Source organism: Chrysemys picta, chromosome 17, assembly GCF_011386835.1.
Source record: "Chrysemys picta bellii isolate R12L10 chromosome 17, ASM1138683v2, whole genome shotgun sequence".
Taxonomy (NCBI): domain Eukaryota; kingdom Metazoa; phylum Chordata; order Testudines; family Emydidae; genus Chrysemys; species Chrysemys picta.
Genome location: NC_088807.1, coordinates 12009476 through 12029002, shown reverse-complemented (window position 1 = coordinate 12029002; position 19527 = coordinate 12009476). Strand labels below are relative to the sequence as shown.

General features: G+C 42.1%; 1 protein-coding gene across 1 annotated transcript in view; it reads left to right on the top strand.

Annotated features, from left to right (window-relative positions):
• The first annotated feature begins 1541 nt into the window (after window positions 1-1541).
• LOC135976320 (butyrophilin-like protein 2) overlaps window positions 1542-19527 on the top strand; it is a 44811-nt gene continuing 26825 nt past the window's right edge. Inside the window, exons 1-6 of the mRNA XM_065571423.1 lie at window positions 1542-2393; window positions 3785-4135; window positions 5387-5671; window positions 11352-11780; window positions 14544-14822; window positions 16884-17159. Coding sequence (XP_065427495.1) covers window positions 2330-2393; window positions 3785-4135; window positions 5387-5671; window positions 11352-11780; window positions 14544-14822; window positions 16884-17159 — 1684 coding nt within the window. The 5' untranslated portion in view covers window positions 1542-2329. The remainder of the gene's footprint in view (window positions 2394-3784; window positions 4136-5386; window positions 5672-11351; window positions 11781-14543; window positions 14823-16883; window positions 17160-19527) is intronic.

Below are 19527 nucleotides of genomic sequence, written 5' to 3'. Positions count from 1 at the left end.
CAGTATTTTGGGGGAGGGAAGCAAATTTACAAGACAATATAAGGTGAGATTGAAGTTGAATTTTTTCCTTTGAAATGACTTTTGTATTTGTGAAAAGTTCTCATTTGAGCTTAGGCGCCGACTCCGTGGGTACTGCAGGGCTCAAGAACCCACGGAAAAAAAATAGGCCCTGCTTGCACTCTGTCCCGAGGCCCTGGCCCCACTGGGCCTCTTCTTCCATGACCCCATCAGTGCTGTGCCTCTTTCTGCCCCTGCTCTACCTCTTCTCCCGAGGCCCCCACCACTCGCTCCTCTCTGCCCCTCCTCCATCACTCGTCCTTAAGGCAGAAGAGGGCAGAAAGTAGCGAGTGGGAGGTGCTCAGGGGAGGGGGCGGAGAGGAGTGGGGGGGGCTTGGTGTAGGGGACAGGGCAGGGGCAGGAAGAGGCAGAGTGAGGACAGGGCCACTGGGGAAGAGACTGAGTGGGAGCGGGGCCTTGAGGCAGAGCACCTACCAGCAAAATCAAAAATCAGTGCCTGTGCATTTGAGATCAATGGAGACTAAATTCATTTATAATATCTGAATAGAATTAGTAAAAGTAGAAGCACAAATTCCCCAACCGAGATCTAGAGAGACCACTTTGGGGAATGTTATGTCATGTTTATATAAGCCCCGTACTGCAAAGGACCAGGTTACTACTAATTTGCTTTTTTACTTTTTCATGGGAACATTTTTCTATTAGAAACTTGGCTGGGACAATCAGCATAGCCCAGAAGAGTCATTGAATGGTGCTGAATTTATGTCACCCACAGCTTGGACTGCTTTTGATCCATGCAGCCACTGACAGGTGAAAGTGTCCTGGGTTAACTAAATATCTTTTCTTCCCTTAATCTGCTTCCACAAAATATAATTTTTGCTTAGTGTTTCAAGGTTCAGGAAAGTAGAAGTGACCATGTAAAATGAATGCAGTTTTGCACAGAGATGGCCAAAACTCAAAATTTCCATGCCATTGTAAATTCTGAAATTTTGAAAAAGTTTTTATTTTGATTCAGAAACATAACTGGAAAGTTTGAAATTACTCGAATAAAGGAAATTCCAAAAAACATTTTTTTAAATCAAATGGTTTTGATTCAATTTTCCCAATATGAAATAGAGCAGCTGACTGCTCTTAACTCCTGGAGTCTCCCTGAGCTTCATGGGGAGTCTCCCAACATTTGGGGAGTCCTCCGATGCAGAGTCGGGGTCATAACTATAAAGGGAAGGGTAACAACCCTCCTGTATACAATACTATAAAATCCCTCTTGGCCAGAGGCACCAAAATCCTTTTACCTGTAAAGGGTTAAGAAGCTCAGGTAACCTGGCTGGCACTTGACCCAAAGGACCAATAAGGGGACAAGATACTTTCAAATCTTGCGAGGGCGGGGGGAGGGGGAGGCTTTTGTTTGTGCTCTTTGTTTTGGTGGTGTTCCATCTTGGGACTAAGAGTGACCGGACATCAATCCATGTTCTCCAAATCTTCTGAACAAATCTCTCATATTTCAAACTTGTAAGTAACAGCCAGGCAAGGCATATTGGTTTATCTTTGTTTTCTCAACTTGTGAATTTTTCCTTTGCTAGAGAGAGGTTTATTTCTGTTTTGTTGTAACTTTGAAACTAAGGCTAGAGGGGGTTCCTCTGGGCTCTTTGAATCTGATTACCCTGTAAAGCTATTTTCCATCCTGATTTTACAGAGATTATTTTTACATATTCTTTTTAATATACTCCTTCTTTTTAGAACCTGACTGATTTTTCCATTGTTCAAATACCCAGGGGTTTGGGTCTTTAATCACTTTGAAACAAATTGGTTAGGATATTATTCTCAAGCCTCCCCAGGAAAGGGGCTGTAAGAGCTTGGGGGGATATTTTGGGGGAAGAGGAACTCCAAGTGGTCCTTTCCCTGTTTCTTGTTAAATCACTTGGTGGTGGCTGCGTACCCGGTTTTTAACCTAAGATGGTGGAAATAAGCTTAAGGAGCTTTCATGCGGGTCCCCACATCTGTACCCTAGAGTTCAGAGTCGGGGAGGAACCCTGACAGCAGGGAGCCTGCAAATCCTGAGAACCCTGGTGCCATCTGTATGGCAGTGCCACCCTAGAACCATGGATCCTGGAAGCCCAGACTCTCCTGAAACTGGTGAGGTGTGCTGTTTCAATGAAATATTTTGGTTTTGACAAATCAACATTTTCTGATGCAGCCCCATTGTAGAAGAATTCCTGACTAGCTCTAGTTGTGTGTAAACCTCATGCTACAGTTTATGATGTTTTCTATTTCACTTGGCAGAGAGTTGGATGGATGATATTGCAATCACTTCACAATGACTGCATGGATCAAATCAATAGCCATCCCATTTGTTTATATCATCGGGAAATGGCTTTGGGGTAAGAACATCATTTTTCCTAACTACTGATCAGGAAACTGCTGCCTGTGTAAACCCTGTGTATGGAAACCAGGATGCAATCTGAAGAGGGACACCCAAACAAAATTTGGGAGCTCTAATGGCATTGAACTGGGATTAACATCACCGTGTGCTGGAGCCTGTCTACCTCCCTGGTTGTTTTTACATGCTCTCAGGTGTGTGTAAAGTCTCAGTGATCCTGCTTCATTAAGCAGGGAGAGTAACCATACATTGTCTCTGTCTGAACACAATGCTAAAATTCTCATTAGGCACCCTCCTAAACGTGTGGAAAAGTACAGAGAGTTGTGATTAGGATGAAAACACAGTGACACTGATGCTTAGATGGGACATTTACCCTGTCCAGGAGTATTGTTTGGAGAAGCCGAAAATAACAGAATGATTGTTAGTATTCCAAAGTGACAGAAAGATTGACACACACACACACACTTCATAAAATGGTGGCTAGGTACAATTGCTTTTCCTGCTCTCAGGGACTTCTCCCTCCTACTTCTTACAGAGGCACAAGCCACCCAAAAGGGTTGGGCAGAAAGCAGGACAATAACTAGGCTTAGATTTTTATCAGTAAATGTTGATAAATGTTGATTTCTCTGTATGCACAAAAACTAACGAAAAATATTTCTATCACTGCAAAATATTCAGAGATACAAAGTAAGAAACTGGAGTTTGATTTCAGGCTAAACTTTTGATATATTCTGTTGACAACTGAGTTTTAATGCTTATAAGTTTTAACTTTTTGAATCCCAGAATCTACTGTCATTAAATAATAGTCTGGCCTGCCCCCATTGTGTGCCCCTCCATAATTTCATGCAACAGTGAAAGTTTAAATTGATACAAATACAAAAATTCTTAAAACCCGTAAGTCTGCAAAACTCTTAAAATTTAAATAGATAAAAATAGAAAAAAAATTATTAAAAATAAACATTGATATTACCTATCAAATTCATTTTAAAAAAATTGAATTCTGCCAAGTCTAACCCTGGCTCGGCTGTCCACCTCTCCATGCTGGCCAGCCACTAAGAGGAGAACACACTGTAACATCTTTAATGATGGAACGGACTCTTGCTCTGCCTGGAACTTCAGGAGGAACTATGCATCCTGCATCTACCCCTCAGAAGTTCAGTCTGCACCACCTCATGTTCAAATCTGTGCATAGCTGAGCTATCAGTGAGGACCTCAAATGCTCTCTCCATTCTGAAGGGGGATAATTAGGTTAGATGGGGTGTGTTTCTACCATGAAACATAACACTGCTGTTGTGTCTCAGTAATTGCATCTAGTTTTTCTTTTGCTCTCTCAACACCAATATCAAGCTTTTGAAGAAAATCAATTATCATGATTTATTTTCTTTCTTGCAGATGGTTTTACTGTCACTGTACATGTTGATCCTGCAATTGCCTTGGTTGGACAAGGTGTGATGTTATCCTGCCAGCCCGTAGGCCACAAGCCCGCTAACATTCAAGTGCATTGGTATAAATGGGAAAGGAGCAAAAATATGACGTTATATTTTTACAATAGCACAGAAAATGGAACTGAGCTCGGCTGGGCCGGGGACCAGCAAAGGAGTGATGCTCCCAAAGGACGATATGAGAATGGAGTCGTTAGGGTGAAACTCTTTCCAGTGCAAGTAGAAGATAGTGGGCAGTATGTGTGTGCGGTGACAAACGATGGTGTCTATCAAGAAGCTATCGCCCAGGTGATTGTTGCAGGTAAGCATGGATATGTTCATACAGAAGTGTTGCTGGCAGTGAACAATCTTGCACTTATCACAGTGGCACTGATTCTCCATTGCATTGCTCAGTGTGTGGGCAGCTGTATTTCCATTTAATCCTTTCCTCCCAACAGGGAGGGTTCAACAGCTGGCAAGGGAAGGAGAAACAGCATCTGTTGTAGATTAACATCCATGTGTGTGCAGTGCTATGGGAAGTGGGCTGAGGAAGTGATGTACTGGGAAGGAGGCGGAGAGAAGTGCAGGACTGGGAGTCAGGGAAGCTTCACCAGTTTGGTGTCCATCTCGTATAGTATATGCAAATTACACACTGAATTCACACAACATGAATACATCATGTACATTTTTCTCTGGCTTTTTGTTAGTGGCATGTGCAATCCTCATCCACCTGCATTGTGTGTGCTGCTGTTGCACAACAGCAATAAAATGAATTAAGCCCAGGGGCAAAGCTGGGCCATTACCTCCTGTCACACACACATATGTATCCAGGCAGTACATTTCAGAGGCCTGTGGACTGTGAGGTCACTGTCCACCTGTGATTTGTACACACTTCCCCTGATTTTCAGTTACGCTAAGGCCCTTTTACGTGGAAATGAACCGTTGATATTACCCCTTGTACAGAGAAGTTTCTCCTTGGCCGGCATAGAGCTGATATAAGGGCTCTGTAGTGGCTTTGCTTCCGGACGTGGTGTAAGGGGCGTATCAGAGTTGTGGGAGAGAGGGAGCAGGCTAAGTGCTGGTAGGGGTATGGCTCGAGCACACTGTGCTTTGGCGATGCTCTGCTTCCCAGGGCTCATAGGGGACCATGGGAAGCAAAGTGTAAGTTAGAATAGCCCTAAGGCTTCTCTGACTTACAATGGACCCTAGCGGGGCCCCTGAATTAACCCAAAATATGGGGAGCACAAAGGTGGATCTCCCCTTTTCTGAAAATATTGTTTCCTTACTGACCTGCTACCATTCCAAAAGTGAAGCTGTCACATACATATGATGTAGTCATGTCTACATACAGTTTGGGATCAGCTTGTGAAGTGTTTGGTGATCTCTTGAGGTGGACATCTCTCTGTATGAATTTAAGATACTTGGAAATGCAAAATTATAGTTCAGTGTAGATTCAATGGGACATGGTGACTGTAATGATAGTGGTGATCGTTCATCATTAGCACTCTTAGTTTGGTTTCTTAGCTAGTTCTTCAGCCTGTTTAACATTTTCTGAAATTGGTTTTCACTCTAGGTTTTGGATCTGCACCTCGCCTAACTATAGACCATCAGCAGAATAATTCAATCACTCTGAGGTGTACGTCCCAAGGGTGGTACCCACAACCTGAAGTATGCTGGACTGACAGCACAGGACAAAATATAACTGCTATGGCTGAAACAAGAATCCAAAAAGATGTGACAGATCTGTATCAAATCCACAGTACGCTCAGGGTAGCATTTATTGCTTCTGACACTATCTTATGCACTATAAGAAACCCCTTGCTGAAGAGGCACCACAAAAAAGTTATTGCAATTTCAGGTAAGAGATGTAGTACCATCAAAGCAAATATTCCTGCTCTTTCTTGCAAAATCAGGCTAAACTCATCTGCCTTGTGGCCAACCATGTTATTCAAGGCTTGCGTACATGGAGCACCAACATGCATTATTGGGGTATGATTTCTAAAGTGCATTAATGGGTTGCACATGAATTAGTCCATGTAGACACCCAGCTGGTGCTCACTAAAGTTTCCCTGGTGTGCTTTACTGTATTATTGTTTGAAACAGTAGTATGGTAAAGCACACTAGGGAACTTTTAGTGTGCATCATCAAGGTCTACACAGACCAATTAATGCACAACACATTGGTGCACTTTATTAATCATATTTCCTTAGTGCCCATTACCCCACTGTGTAGACAAGCCTTTGGTGCAGCATAGTGAAGACCTGTACAACTCAGCATTTCTTTTCAAATACTATCCTTAAGATCACCACAGATGTAAAAGATAGTAGAGCTCTGATTCTCTTTTCATTTATCTGTGTGTATATTAGGAGTGACTCCTAATATACCTATATTAGGAGTGACTCCTAATATACCTAGTGAGGAGGGCTTTAAATTAGGTTCACCGGGGAAGGAGACCAAAGCCCTGAGGTAAGTGGGGAAGTGAGATACTGGGAGGAAGCACGAGCAGTAGAATGCAAGAGGGGAAGACTCCTGCCTCGTACTGAGAAAGCAGGATGATCAGCGAGTTATCTTAAGTGTCTATATACAAATGCAAGAAGCCTGGGAAACAAGCAGGGAGAACTGGAATTCCTGGCACAGTCGAGGAACTATGATGTGACTGGAATAACAGAGAGTTGGTGGGATAACTCACATGACTGGAATACTGTCATAGATGGATATAAACTGTTCAGGAAGGACAGGCAGGGCAGAAAAGGTGGGGGCGTAGCATTGTATGTAAGAGAGGAGTATGACTGCTCAGAGCTCCGGTATGAAACTGCAGAAAAACCTGAGAGTCTCTGAATTAAGTTTAGAAGTGTGAGCAACAATGGTGATGTCGTGGTGGGAGTCTGCTATAGACCACCAGACCAGGGGGATGAGGTGGACGAGATTTTCGTCCGGCAACTAACAAAAGTTACTAGATCGCAGGCCCTGGTTCACATGGGAGACTTCAATCATTCTGATATCTGCTGGGAGAGGAATACAGCTGTGCACAGACAATTCAACAAGTTTTTGGAAAGTGTAGGGGACAATTTCCTGGTGCAAGTGCTGGAGGAACCAACTAGGGGCAGAGCTTTTCTTGACCTGCTGCTCACAAACAGGGAAGAATTAGTAGGGGAAGCAAAAGTGGATGGGAACCTGGGAGGCAGTGACCATGAGATGGTTGAGTTCAGGATCCTGACACAAGGAAGAAAGGAGAGCAGCAGAATACGGACCCTGGACTTCAGAAAAGCAGACTTTGACTCCCTCAGGGAACTGATGGGCGGGATCCCCTCAGAGAATAACATGAGGGGGAAAGGAGTCCAGGAGAGCTGGCTGTATTTTAAAGAATCCTTTTTGAGCTTACAGGAACAAACCATCCCGATGTGTAGAAAGAATAGTAAATATGGCAGGCAACCACCTTGGCTTAACAGTGAAATCCTTGCTGATTTTAAATGCAAAAAAGAAGCTTACAAGAAGTGGAAGATTGGACAAATGACCAGGCAAGAGTATAAAAATATAAAAAAACTCCCAGACATGCAGGAGTTAAATCAGGAAGGCCAAATCACACTTGGAGTTGCAGGTAGCAAGAGATGTTAAGAGTAACAAGAAAGGTTTCTTCGGGTATGTTAGCAACAAGAAGAAAGTCAAGGGAAGTGTGGGCCCCTTACTGAATGAGGGAGGCAATCTAGTGACAAAGTATGTGGAAAAAGCTAATGTACTCAATGCCTTTTTTGCCTCTGTCTTAACGAACAAGGTCAGCTCACAGACTGCTGACTGAGCAGCACAGCATGAGGAGTTGATCAGCCCTCTGTGGAGAAGGAAGTGGTTCGGGACTATTTAGAAAAGCTGGATGAGAACAAGTCCATGGGCTACATTAGCCTTTTTCCAGTCATCTGGGACCTCCCCCGATCGCCATGAGTTTTCAAAAATAATGGCTAATGGCTCTGCAATCTCACCCGCCAACTCCTTTAGCACCCTCGGATGCAGCGCATCCGGCCCCATGGACTTGTGCACGTCCAGTTTTTCTAAATAGTCCCGAACCACTTCTTTCTCCACAGAGGGTTGGTCACCTTCTCCCCATGCTGTACTGCTCAGTGCAGCAATCTGGGAGCTGACCTTGTGCGTGAAGACAGAGGCAAAAAAATCATTGAGTACATTAGCTTTTTCCACATCCTCGGTCACTAGGTTGCCTCCCTTATTCAGTAAGGGGCCCACACTTTCCTTGATTTTCTTCTTGTTGCTAACATACCTGAAGAAACCCTTCTTGTTACTCTTAACATCTCTTGCTAACTGCAACTCCAAGTGTGATTTGGCCTTCCTGATTTCACTCCTGCACGCCTGAGCAATATTTTTATACTCCTCCCTGGTCATTTGTCCAATCTTGCACTTCTTGTAAGCTTCTTTTTTTGCGTTTAAGATCAGCAAGGATTTCACTGTTTAGCCAACCTGGTCGCTTGCCATATTTACTATTCTTTCTACACATCGGGATGGTTTGTTCCTGCAACCTCAATAAGGATTCTTTAAAATACAGCCAGCTCTCCTGGACCCCTTTGCCCTTCATGTTATTCTCCCAGGGGATCCTGCCCATCTGTTCCCTGAGGGAGTCAAAGTCTGCTTTTCTGAAGTCCAGGGTCCGTATTCTGCTGCTCTCCTTTCTTCCTTGTGTTGGGATCCTGAACTCGACCATCTCATGGTCACTGCCTCCCAGGTTCCCATCCACTTTTGCTTCCCCTACTAGTTCTTCCCTGTTTGTGAGCAGCAGGTCAAGAAAAGCTTTGCCCCTAGTTGGTTCCTCCAGCACTTGCACCAGGAAATTGTCCCCTACACTTTCCAAAAATTTCCTGGATTGCCTGTGCACCGCTGTATTGCTCTCCCAGCAGATATCAGGGTGATTAAAGTCTCCCATGAGAACGAGGGCCTGCGATCTAGCAACTTCTGCTAGTTGCCAGAAGAAAGCCTCATCCACCTCATCCCCCTGGTCTGGTGGTCTATAGCAGACTCCAACCATGACATCACCCTTATTGCTCCCACTTCTCAACTTTATCCAGAGACTCTCAGGTTTTTCTGCAGTTTCATACCAGAGCTCTGAGCAGTCATATTCCTCTCTTACATACAACGCAACTCCCCCACCTTTTCTGCCCTGCCTGTCCTTCCTGAACAGTTTATATCCATCCATGACAGTACTCCAGTCATGTGAGTTATCCCACCAAGTCTCTGTTATTCCAATCACATCATAGTTCCCTGACTGTGCCAAGACTTCCAGTTCTCCCTGCTTGTTTCCCAGGCTTCTTGCATTTGTGTATAGGCACTTAAGATAACTCCTCGATCGTCCCTCTTTCTCAGCATGAGATACGAGTCCTCCCCTCTTGCGCTCTCCTGCTTGTGCTTCCTCCCAGGATCCCATTTCCTCACTTACCTCAGGGCTTTGGTCTCCTTCCCCCGGTGAACCTAGTTTAAAGCCCTCCTCACTAGGTTAGCCAGCCTGCTGGCGAAGATGCTCCTCCCTCTCTTCGTTAGGTGGAGCCCGTCTCTGCCTAGCACTCCTCCTTCTTGGAACACCATCCCATGGTCGAAGAATCCAAAGCCTTCTCTCCGACACCACCTGCGTAGCCATTAGTTGACTTCCACGATTCGACGGTCTCTAACCCGGCCTTTTCCTTGCACAGGGAGGATGGACAAGAACACCACTTGCACCTCAAACTCCTTTATCCTTCTTCCCAGAGCCACGTAGTCTGCAGTGATCTGCTGAAGGTCATTCTTGGCAGTATCATTGGTGCCCACGTGGAGAAGCAGGAAGGGGTAGTGATCCGAGGGCTTGATGTGTCTCGGCAGTCTCTCCGTCACATCGTGTATCCTAGCTCCTGGCAAGCAGCAGACCTCTCGGTTTTCCCGGTCGGGACGGCAGATAGATGACTCAGTCCCCCTGAGGAGGGAGTCCCCGACCACCACCACCCTCCTCCTCCTCTTGGGAGTGGTGGTCGTGGAACCCCCATCCCTAGGACAGTGCATCTTTTGCCTTCCAATCGGTGGAGTCTCCTTCTGCTCCCTTCCCTCAGATGGGTCATCTAGTCCACTCTCCGCATTAGTACCTGTAGAGAGAACATGGAAACGATTGCTCACCTGCATCTCCATTGCTGGTGCATGGACGCTCCTCTTTCTCCTTCTGGAGGTCACATGCTGCCAAACCTCCTCACAATCCTTCTGTCCCTGATGCGCCTGCTCTGAATCTTCAGAACATTGTGGCCGTAGAAGCATCTCCTGACGTCTGTCCAGGAAATCTTCATTTTCCCTTATGCAACGCAGAGTCGACACTCGTTTCTCCAGCCCTCGAACCTTCTCTTCCAACATGGAGACCAGCTTGCACTTTGTACAGACAAAGTCGCTTCTGTCCTGTGGAAGAAAGACAAACATGGCACAACCTGTGCAGGTTACAACAGCTCACCTTCCATATCACCGTCCTCTTAAGAACTTCCTCAACTGTTGCAGGAACTACTCAGAGAAACCTGCAGATGAAAGCCTCAGTGCGCTCTCCCCACGCGAACTCCCAGGCAAACTCCCGCTGTTAGCCTCTGCTGTTCACCGCTCAGCTGGTTCGCTGCTGACTGCCCTTATATACCAGTCAGGCCCACTCAAGGCCCACCTGGAACAAAGCACTCCCAATTCACACTTTTCAAACAAACAAGCAAGCAATCAAGCACACAGTCAAACTGACCAACTGTCCCAGCAACAGGCACTCAGATACTCACCAACACAGCCCCCCTAATGCAGCACTTAACGTACCTCCTCTTGGACAGCTCCGAGGCAAACTCCCGCTGTTAGCCTCTGCTGTTCGCCGCTCCACCAGTGCGCTGGTGTGGACTGCACTCTCAGCAAGTTTGCAGATGACACTAAACTGGGAGGAGTGGTAGATACGCTGGAGGGTAGGGATCGGATACATAGGGACCTAGACAAATTAGAGGATTGGGCCAAAAGAAACCTGATGAGGTTCAACAAGGACAAGTGCAGAGTCCTGCACTTAGGATGGAAGAATCCCATTCACTGTTACAGACTAGGGACCGAATGGCTAGGAAGCAGTTCTGCAGAAAAGGACCTAGGGGTTACAGTGGACGAGAAGCTGGATATAAGTCAGCAGTGTGCCCTTGTTGCCAAGAAGGCTAACGGCATTTTGGACTGTTTAAGTAGTGGTGAAGCACTGGAATGGGTTACCTAGGGAGATGGTGGAATCTCCTTCCTTAGAGGTTTTTAAGGTCAGGCTTGACAAAGCCCTGGCTGGGATGATTTAGTTGGTGTTGGATCCTGCTTTGAGCAGGGGATTGGACTAGATTACCTCCTGAGGTCCCTTCCAACCCTGATATTCTATGATTCTATGACTCCCCTGAAGCTAATGAATTTACACTATTGTAAAAACAGTATAAATAAGAAGAAAATTAGGGCTGTTCTCTTTTCACTCTCTCTCTTGCACATTAATATGAGGCATTATGTGCTGCTGGTGCAAATATAACCCTCTAAACATTTTTCAGGTTTCTTTGATGTGGAGGCAGAACATGACATAATTACCACTGTAATTGGAGAAAATGCTATTCTTCCCTGCCGGCTGATTACGAAACATCTGCCCCCTAGCATGGAGTTGCAATGGAGGAAAGTTGGACCTGGAAAGGATAAGATAATCTATTTCTATCTCTATGATGAAAGCAGCCCCCTGGTTAATTCTTATCCACAGAGTGACAAATGTCCAATGAGCTATTTGTCTCCAAATGGAGATAATAGCAGAGAATGGCTCAGGAAGGAATATGAAAAAAAGGCAGAAGTTTTTAAAGGAAAAGAGTTTGGGAAAGGAAATATTTCTCTGAAACTGAACAATATTCAGGTGGAAGATGAAGGGAAATACATATGTTCTGCCTCAGCCAACTTGTTTCACAGAGAGATCATCATTGAAGTCTTGGTTATAGGTAAGTAAAGCCTAGAATTGGAGAAAGCAAATGTAGCAGAACTCTTATTATTCTGTCTCCCCAAGAGCCAGCGCTGGTTTTTCCCTTCTCTACAGCACATTTTCTATTGCTTTGTCCTAAATAATGGAGTTCCACTTCTTCCATTGAGAAGCTACTACACGGTCTAATGCATCTCACTGTGAGATCAGTTTCCTGATTTCAGAAGTGATTTCAGACTTTCTGCTGTTAGAAGAGGTACCAATAATAATCACTCTCCCCTTTATTTTCCTTTAAAATGCCAATTCTTGGAGTTGTATTAGTAAATCTATTTTCCAAAAATTAAAGGGATGTTAGAGTGCAATTTAAACTACTTTTAATAAGACTTTTTGAAGCATAATAATAATAAGCCATAACAACATACAATCAAATAAATGTAGGACTGGAAGGGACCTCAAGAAGTTATTATGACCTCAAGAAGTTACTATGGCAACAATTTGTTTACAACAGAGAACAGATGTTTTTATTTCCACACTCAGGTTGAAAAAATACATTTTATTCCATGAAGATAAAATTTTCAAAAGTGGCAAAAAGATTTAGGATCTTGAGTCCCATTTTCAAAAATTACTTAGTTGTTGTCTACACAGAGGCATTCTGGGAAATTAATCCCAATTAACTAAAATTTGAATGTAAAGTGGATTAGTTAAATTTCATTAACCCCCTGTGTGAACATCTCTATTCAGAATTAAAGTTGCCTGAATTCGATTTGTGAACTAAGCTAAATCAATTAAGGCAACTTTAATTCTGAATAAGAATGTTCACATGGCTTTACTGTGGTTTAACTAGTCCATTTTAAAAGTTGATTCAGATCAACTTTCCTGAGTGTTCTCATGCAGACAAGCCCTTAGATACTTTGGAGACTAAATCTCATTAATTTTCCAGGAGACTTAGGCTGGGTCTACACTATAGATCTATGTCAGTATAACTATGTCACTCAGGGGTATGAAAAATCCACACCTTGAGCGACGTAGTTATACTGACCTAACCCCCAGTGTACACAGTGCTGTGTTGATGGAAGAGCTTCTCGAATCAATATAGGCACTACCTCTTGGGGAGATGTATTAACTACGGCAATTAGATGTAGGAGTGTCTTCATTTAAATGCTACAGCGGCGCAGCTGCATTGGTGTAGCTGCACCAATCCAGCATTTTAAATGCAGACCTGCCCTTAGGCTCAGAAGTATATAAATCACCTTTGAGAATGGGACTGAGGTGCTTTTGAAAATTTTACCCGAAGAGTCCATATTATTATTATTTATTACTATTTGTGCGAGACAGATAGGCTAAGAAACAGTCCCTGGCCCAAAATATTTATGATCAAATAGACAAGACAGACAATGGGTGGAAGAAAGGAAGTGTTATAATTCACATTTTATAGAAGGGGAACTAAAGAACTGAGAGGTAAGTGACTTGCCCTAGGTCTCACTGGCAGTCTGTGGTAGAACCAAGAATGGAGCCCAGATCATCTGCATCCTAGTCCAATGAAAGCCTTAACCATAAGCCCATCCTTCCTTTCTATAGAATTCTGATCAGTTTTAAGATATTTAAAAAAAATACTTTTTACCTATGGAGCAAGCACTAGAGCAATGGTTGACCCATGCCATCCTTGTATGAGGAAATTTCTACTACCAGTAACCAGCTATTTTTCTGTTACAGTCTATAAAAAGTTATTATGAAGTGACTATATCTAGGAAGGGAAGTGTTGGTAAATTGTATAGTCTATTGCTAAACCACACTTTAGTTTGGAATGAAATATATTCAAAAGACAAAATAACCAATGTCAGTCAGGTTAATTGCTAAAAGTCAATAATATTGTGGCACAGGAAGAAAGGGTCAATGTGGTATCTGTTTTGGGGACACTGTCTCATGCATTGTTGTTAAATTTGCCTTACATATTGTGTTTCCAAAGTTACACATTTAAGCCTGGATTATTTATAAGATGATTTTACAAGTTTAAAAACTCTTTACACACTACTAAAATCCAGCCCATCAGTTCATCCCAGTTCCTTAACTAGCTGTTTTGTATTTTCCTTATCTTTGTTTTGGATACAACCATTCCAGATACCAGTCTCCTGCTTGTATATGGGCAAAACATTAATGTGTTTTGCCTTTGACAAGTTTCTTATTTTCTAATGCCAAAACTGAAGTCAGCTCTCAAGTATTATGGGATATTTAGCATTAATGAACAGGATTATAAAAAAGACATACATCAATTCTGGCCATGTAACTACTAGAAATGTGTATACAGTATAATGTTATATTGAAATTGTGTGCTTAATGAATATTAATATGTGGTATCAATAATGCTTATTGATAATGTGATATATATAGAGAGAAATTATTTGGACACTGATGGGAGCTAAGATTTTCTCTTGGTGGAGTACATTCTTCTTAGTGAAAACTTGTATGGGCAAATTCTGCCTTTAGTTAAACTCCTGTAGCACTACAGACTTCAGAAAGGTCATACAATAGTAAATGAGAGCAACGTCTGTGTTCTCAATATTTTCCCCAATGTATTTATGTTAAATCACTATTAAAATAATCCACCAGCACACACACACACACTTTTTGGTATAAAAAGGAAACTGATTTGGGCTGAAGCAGTGAACAAATTTTCAGATATCATGTTTCTGAGATCTTTTAGCAATGTGTCCTTCCTGAACATTTTCTTTTTCATCTCTCTGCACTAGAAGATGTTGTCATTGTGATAAGGAAGCCTTTCTTACAGGGATAGGGGATAAACCATCTCTGCAAATGGATCAGAAGGAGAATGTATGTAGGTATAGATGTAAATCAGGAGGATGGTATCCAAAACCTAAAGTCCTTTGGAGGAATCCCAAAGGGGAAAACATAACATCAAAGGGTAAGACAACCCTAAGGAAGGATGAGCAGAAACTTTTCACAGCAGAGAGCTCCATTACTGTGCCATGTGTGACCTCTGAGGTTACTTGCACCATCATCAACACAGAATTAAAGATCAGTCAAGAATCAAGCACCCACCAGTTTGGTATGTAACTTTTTTATACCAAGCTATTTTTTTCACTTTGTTAGTTCTTATTGCTAGTGTTTACAGGCTGTTCCAGGTATACAATGGAGTTCTTGTTCTATTTGGCCCTTATGTGTTACATTATCAAGCCTACCAATAACCATGGAGGCTTATATTCTGAGCTGTCTACTTAAGTCATCTCTATCTCTATCCCCAACCCCTGGTCAGTTTGGACTTTGTCCTTCAGGATGCCTTCTGCAAGCACAGTATCTTCTTGCAGGATCACTGTCTAGTGAGAATTGTTTGCTCCTTAGCAGTTGAGGCTTCAGTTGTCAGCATGAAATTTTCTGGAGCTGCCTTCCATGAGGTGATATGAAATGGGCAACTAAGAATATGATAAGAAATCATTATATCACCACATTCAATATGAACCCTCAGTTACACTGGCTTGGAGCAGCCCAGGTCTCCGGGCAAAAGCAGAAGGGCAGCTTTGCTATAAACAGGGAATACTGCACAGAGGTGTTTCAATTGTTCAGGGCATAACAATCGAGAGCCCAGACACTTTTGTTTTCATACATCACAGCCTAAAGGGTAGTTTTAATTGCTGGTCTCTCCTGCTGGAAGGCCAATTGGTTGCAAGGTCTGCATTGCTGGCTTCTTTGGATGCGGCCAAGTCAGCTGCCAGGGTCATGGTAATGGGAGGGCTTCAGTCATTGGGGATTCCTGTAGAAATACAACAGATCATTGAAGAGCTCCCCTTCATGCATTGTAATTTATTTTCTTTGAAGATGGATAAAGCACTGCCAACACTAAAAGATTTAAGGGTACTGCTGAAATCCCTGGGTTTGTGTACACTAGCCCTGAGAAGAACAACATTTTCCCCTCAGTTTCAACCAAGGAAGCAGATGACATGTCTAGACAGGCAGATCAATGCAGGTGGAAGCACAAGCAGCAAAGGAGGAGTCCCTGTGCCATCCACCTCTGCTGCCACTTCCTTCTGGCCCACTCGGTCCATCCCTTTTCTACTTTAATCTAGCTGTTTCACAAACATTTTTCTCCATTCATGTAATTTGTTTTCTGAATTGCTCATCTGGAAACTTGAACTCACTTATCTACGTGTTGATGGATCTAGATTTTATTGAAGAGGTACAAAAGCAAATACACAAAACCAAAGGCTGAGAGTAGCAAATGAGTTATGATGGAATTATAGTTTACTCTTATAGTGTGAAGCTAAAATTCATAATAAAGAGATATACAAGATACACTGGTTCAATAGGAGCCAGGAAGGAGTGGGCTCCAGAAAGGGTTGGAACAGGTAGAGGATTCTGTAACCCTAGTGTAATATATTGAGGCACAGCAGGTTATGATCATTTTACTGCGAATAGAGTCCTGTGGCAATTCCACATATTTTCTTTCTTTTTCTGCCATCTTATCAATATAACCTATTTATCTATGAGCAGAAGGTGGTAATTGCACCCATTTCTTCCTACACAAAATGAGTCCTTCGTGTGCCCTTTTGATGAACTATGCCAGGGTTAGTATGTCAGCCATCTATTAATGACAGAGAACAGCGATATGCGTCCATCTTTTCATACTAAGGCTTATTTTTGGTTTATTTTTTTCTTGTAACGTTTGTAAAGTGTGATGAATTATTCAGGGTGAGAGACACTATGTAAAGGTGCAGTGACTGGGGATTTGGCTGGCGCTCGGTCTTTCTCTTTGTGGAGCACACTCTGCTCGGTGTAAATATTCGGGGCAAATTCTGCCCTTCATTAACCCCAAGCAGAACTATTAGCTTCACTGAGCTTGTACAGGTATAAATGAGAGCAATACTTGAACCTTCATCTTTGTTCAGGCAGAGCAAAGCAGATCTGCTTCTGGAAACAGGAAAATTATTTCCCATTGTTTCCACTGGGATTTATCTTAAATCATATTAACCAAAACATACACTCTTTGCTTTGAGATGAAACAGTGAACAAATATGTAGATGCCCCTGAGATCTTTTCACACTGTACCCTCTCTGAGCATCTCTCTGCATTGTGAGACATGCATCCATTGTGATAATGCTGCCTTTTTTTACAGGAGTAGGGAATGAAACTTCTTTACAAATGCATCTGCAGAAAGTTTGCAAATATGAATGTAAATGGAAAGGGTGGTATCCAAAGCCCATGGTCTTCTGGAGAAATCACAAAGGACAAAGCATAAGCTCGTTGGCTGAGACAACAGAAGTGCAGGACGAGCAGAATCTTTTCACAGTAGCAAGCACCATTGCTGTTTCATGTGATACTCCCGAGATTACCTGTGCCATTGTCAACACAGAATCAGAGATGATTCAACAATCAACTGCTCAACACTTTGGTATGTAACTTTGTATGTCATTATTATTATTCCAGGAAACTTGCCCTCTTCTGAGCAGGTGTTACTGCCTTTTTTATTTGGTCTATGGGGCATCATCCTGCCTACTAACAAACACAAATATTTACATTCTGAATCTTAACTCATATCTATCCCCAAATAATTCATCTGTAACAAGTTAGGACTCTATTCTTCAAGATGCTGAGTACATGTCTGTGACCTGCTCAGCGCCCTCATCTCCCATCATATCATCTTGCAGTGTTAGTTTTGATTGTGTCTGAGAATGAATTAAAGGGGCAAATGGACGCTCTTGAACTCTATGGGAGTCTAACAGATGAAGGGCTTGCAGGATGATCACACCACATCATGCAGTGTTTCTGATGTAGAACTGGTTCTGCATTCCTCTCAGATGTGACTGCATATCTATGATGGGTGAGGCATTTCTACTTCTAGAGGGATTTGTTCAATCTCATTCCAAGTGTTGCACCTTGTGCCAGTCAGGATAGAATTTGGCCTTTCCACTGTTATGGGGTCACTCAGGATGAGGGATTGCTTAGTGGGGCTTCTGCAGTGCCTGCACACCAAAGAGGGGTAGCTACCTGCCAACAGTTTTGTCAATTGTCTAGGAAAGGAGCTACTGGAATAGTACATACATGTATACAGTTGGATCAGAGAGCAGCTACAACCACTCTTGCCACCACCAGTATATTTCTTTCTCTCAAAAATACATACACTCTCACACACAATGCCCTCAAAGCCTAGAACTCATCATAAAGACCAATCACTTAAATTTTTTGGGATGAATTTCAGCCATATTTATATTTGTTAGTCTTTAAGGTGCCACCAGACTCCTTGTTGTTTTTGTAGATACAGACTAACACAGCTACCCCCTTATACTTGAAGCCATATTTACGTACCCAGATAAATGACCTCATTTTCCGAGTTGTTGAGCCCATGCATATTCCATTGAACTCTATGAGAGCAGCATGTGCACAGCACTCAAGAATATCTGCTTTTATTTTGGAGTCTCTCTTTAGGTCCCAACTTTGAATATTTTGGTCAAACACTGCAAATCACTTATATTGTACTAGGGCTGGTCAAAAAATTTTTCATCTATTTTTAGTAGAAAATTGGGGTTTTGACTAAATTAATTTTTGTGTGGAAAGTGTCTGCTTCCCTCTAACTTTTTCAATGTTTTATTAGACATCCCAAACCTTTTTTTTTTTCAGGCAAAAACTGCTAATTTTTTAACAAAATTGGGAATTCAGAATGTTCACAAATGCATTTGTGAATATTTTATATCTGAGCTTCAACTTCAGTGGTATGTTGACTAAATAACTCAGGTGGTATTGTTTATGTTATGTGACTAGATTATTCATGAGACAAGGTGCGTGAGGTAATATCTTCTATAACACCCTCTATCTGCCTGGTTACCTCCTTTAGTGCCAGTCTCCTTACAGGTTTTGATGGACATCCCGTCTCCAGCTCAGCAGTGTGTAACTTTGTTTTCTTCCTGTATGAATGTATTTGGTGGTGCCTCCACCCCCTCACCAGGGTTGAGATCATGGCCAAATCCAAATTAGTCTTTAAATTTGAACAAATACATGTCAAATATTCTTCACAATTCACTCATCTTTAGTGATAGCCCATCATAATACTAAAGATAAATAGGCCTGGTAGAATTTGATTTTTATTGTTTTATAATATTGATGTATATTATCAATGTTTATTTTAAGCATTTTTTATTTTTATCATTTAAATATTCATAGTTATGCAAAATTATGGGTTTTAAGGGGTTTTTAGATGTTTAACAATTTAAATTTTTACAGTTAAGGAAAATTATGGTGGGTTCAGACAACAGGGGGTGTCAGACTATAATTATTTAATGACAGTAGATATTGAAATTCAAAAAGATAAAACTTTATAACCATTAAAATACAAATTGTGAACATTGTATGTCAAAATATACAAAGTAAGATATCCTTAATTCAGACTCTAATACATTCTCAAGTAACATTTTTCTTACTTTGCCTATTTCTACATTTTTTTTTATTATTGGTAGAAATGTTTTCCTTCAGTTTGTTTGTGGATGGTGAAACTGAAGTTTATTTACATTTATCAATAAAAATTAATCCTTCCGAACCTAAAGACTATCTACATGGTAACAGACATTTGGAAAAGACACTCTTCATCATGAGAGTCAGGTCTCACACAAAACTAGAAGAATGATAAATATTATAGATGAGAGCCAGTTCACTATGAAGTGAATTGGAGGTTATTAGCACACATAAGATTGGGAATGCAATTCTGTGTGAAGGGAAAAAAAACATTCTGGGACTGGCTGTTTAGCTCATTTATAAGCTTAATGTAA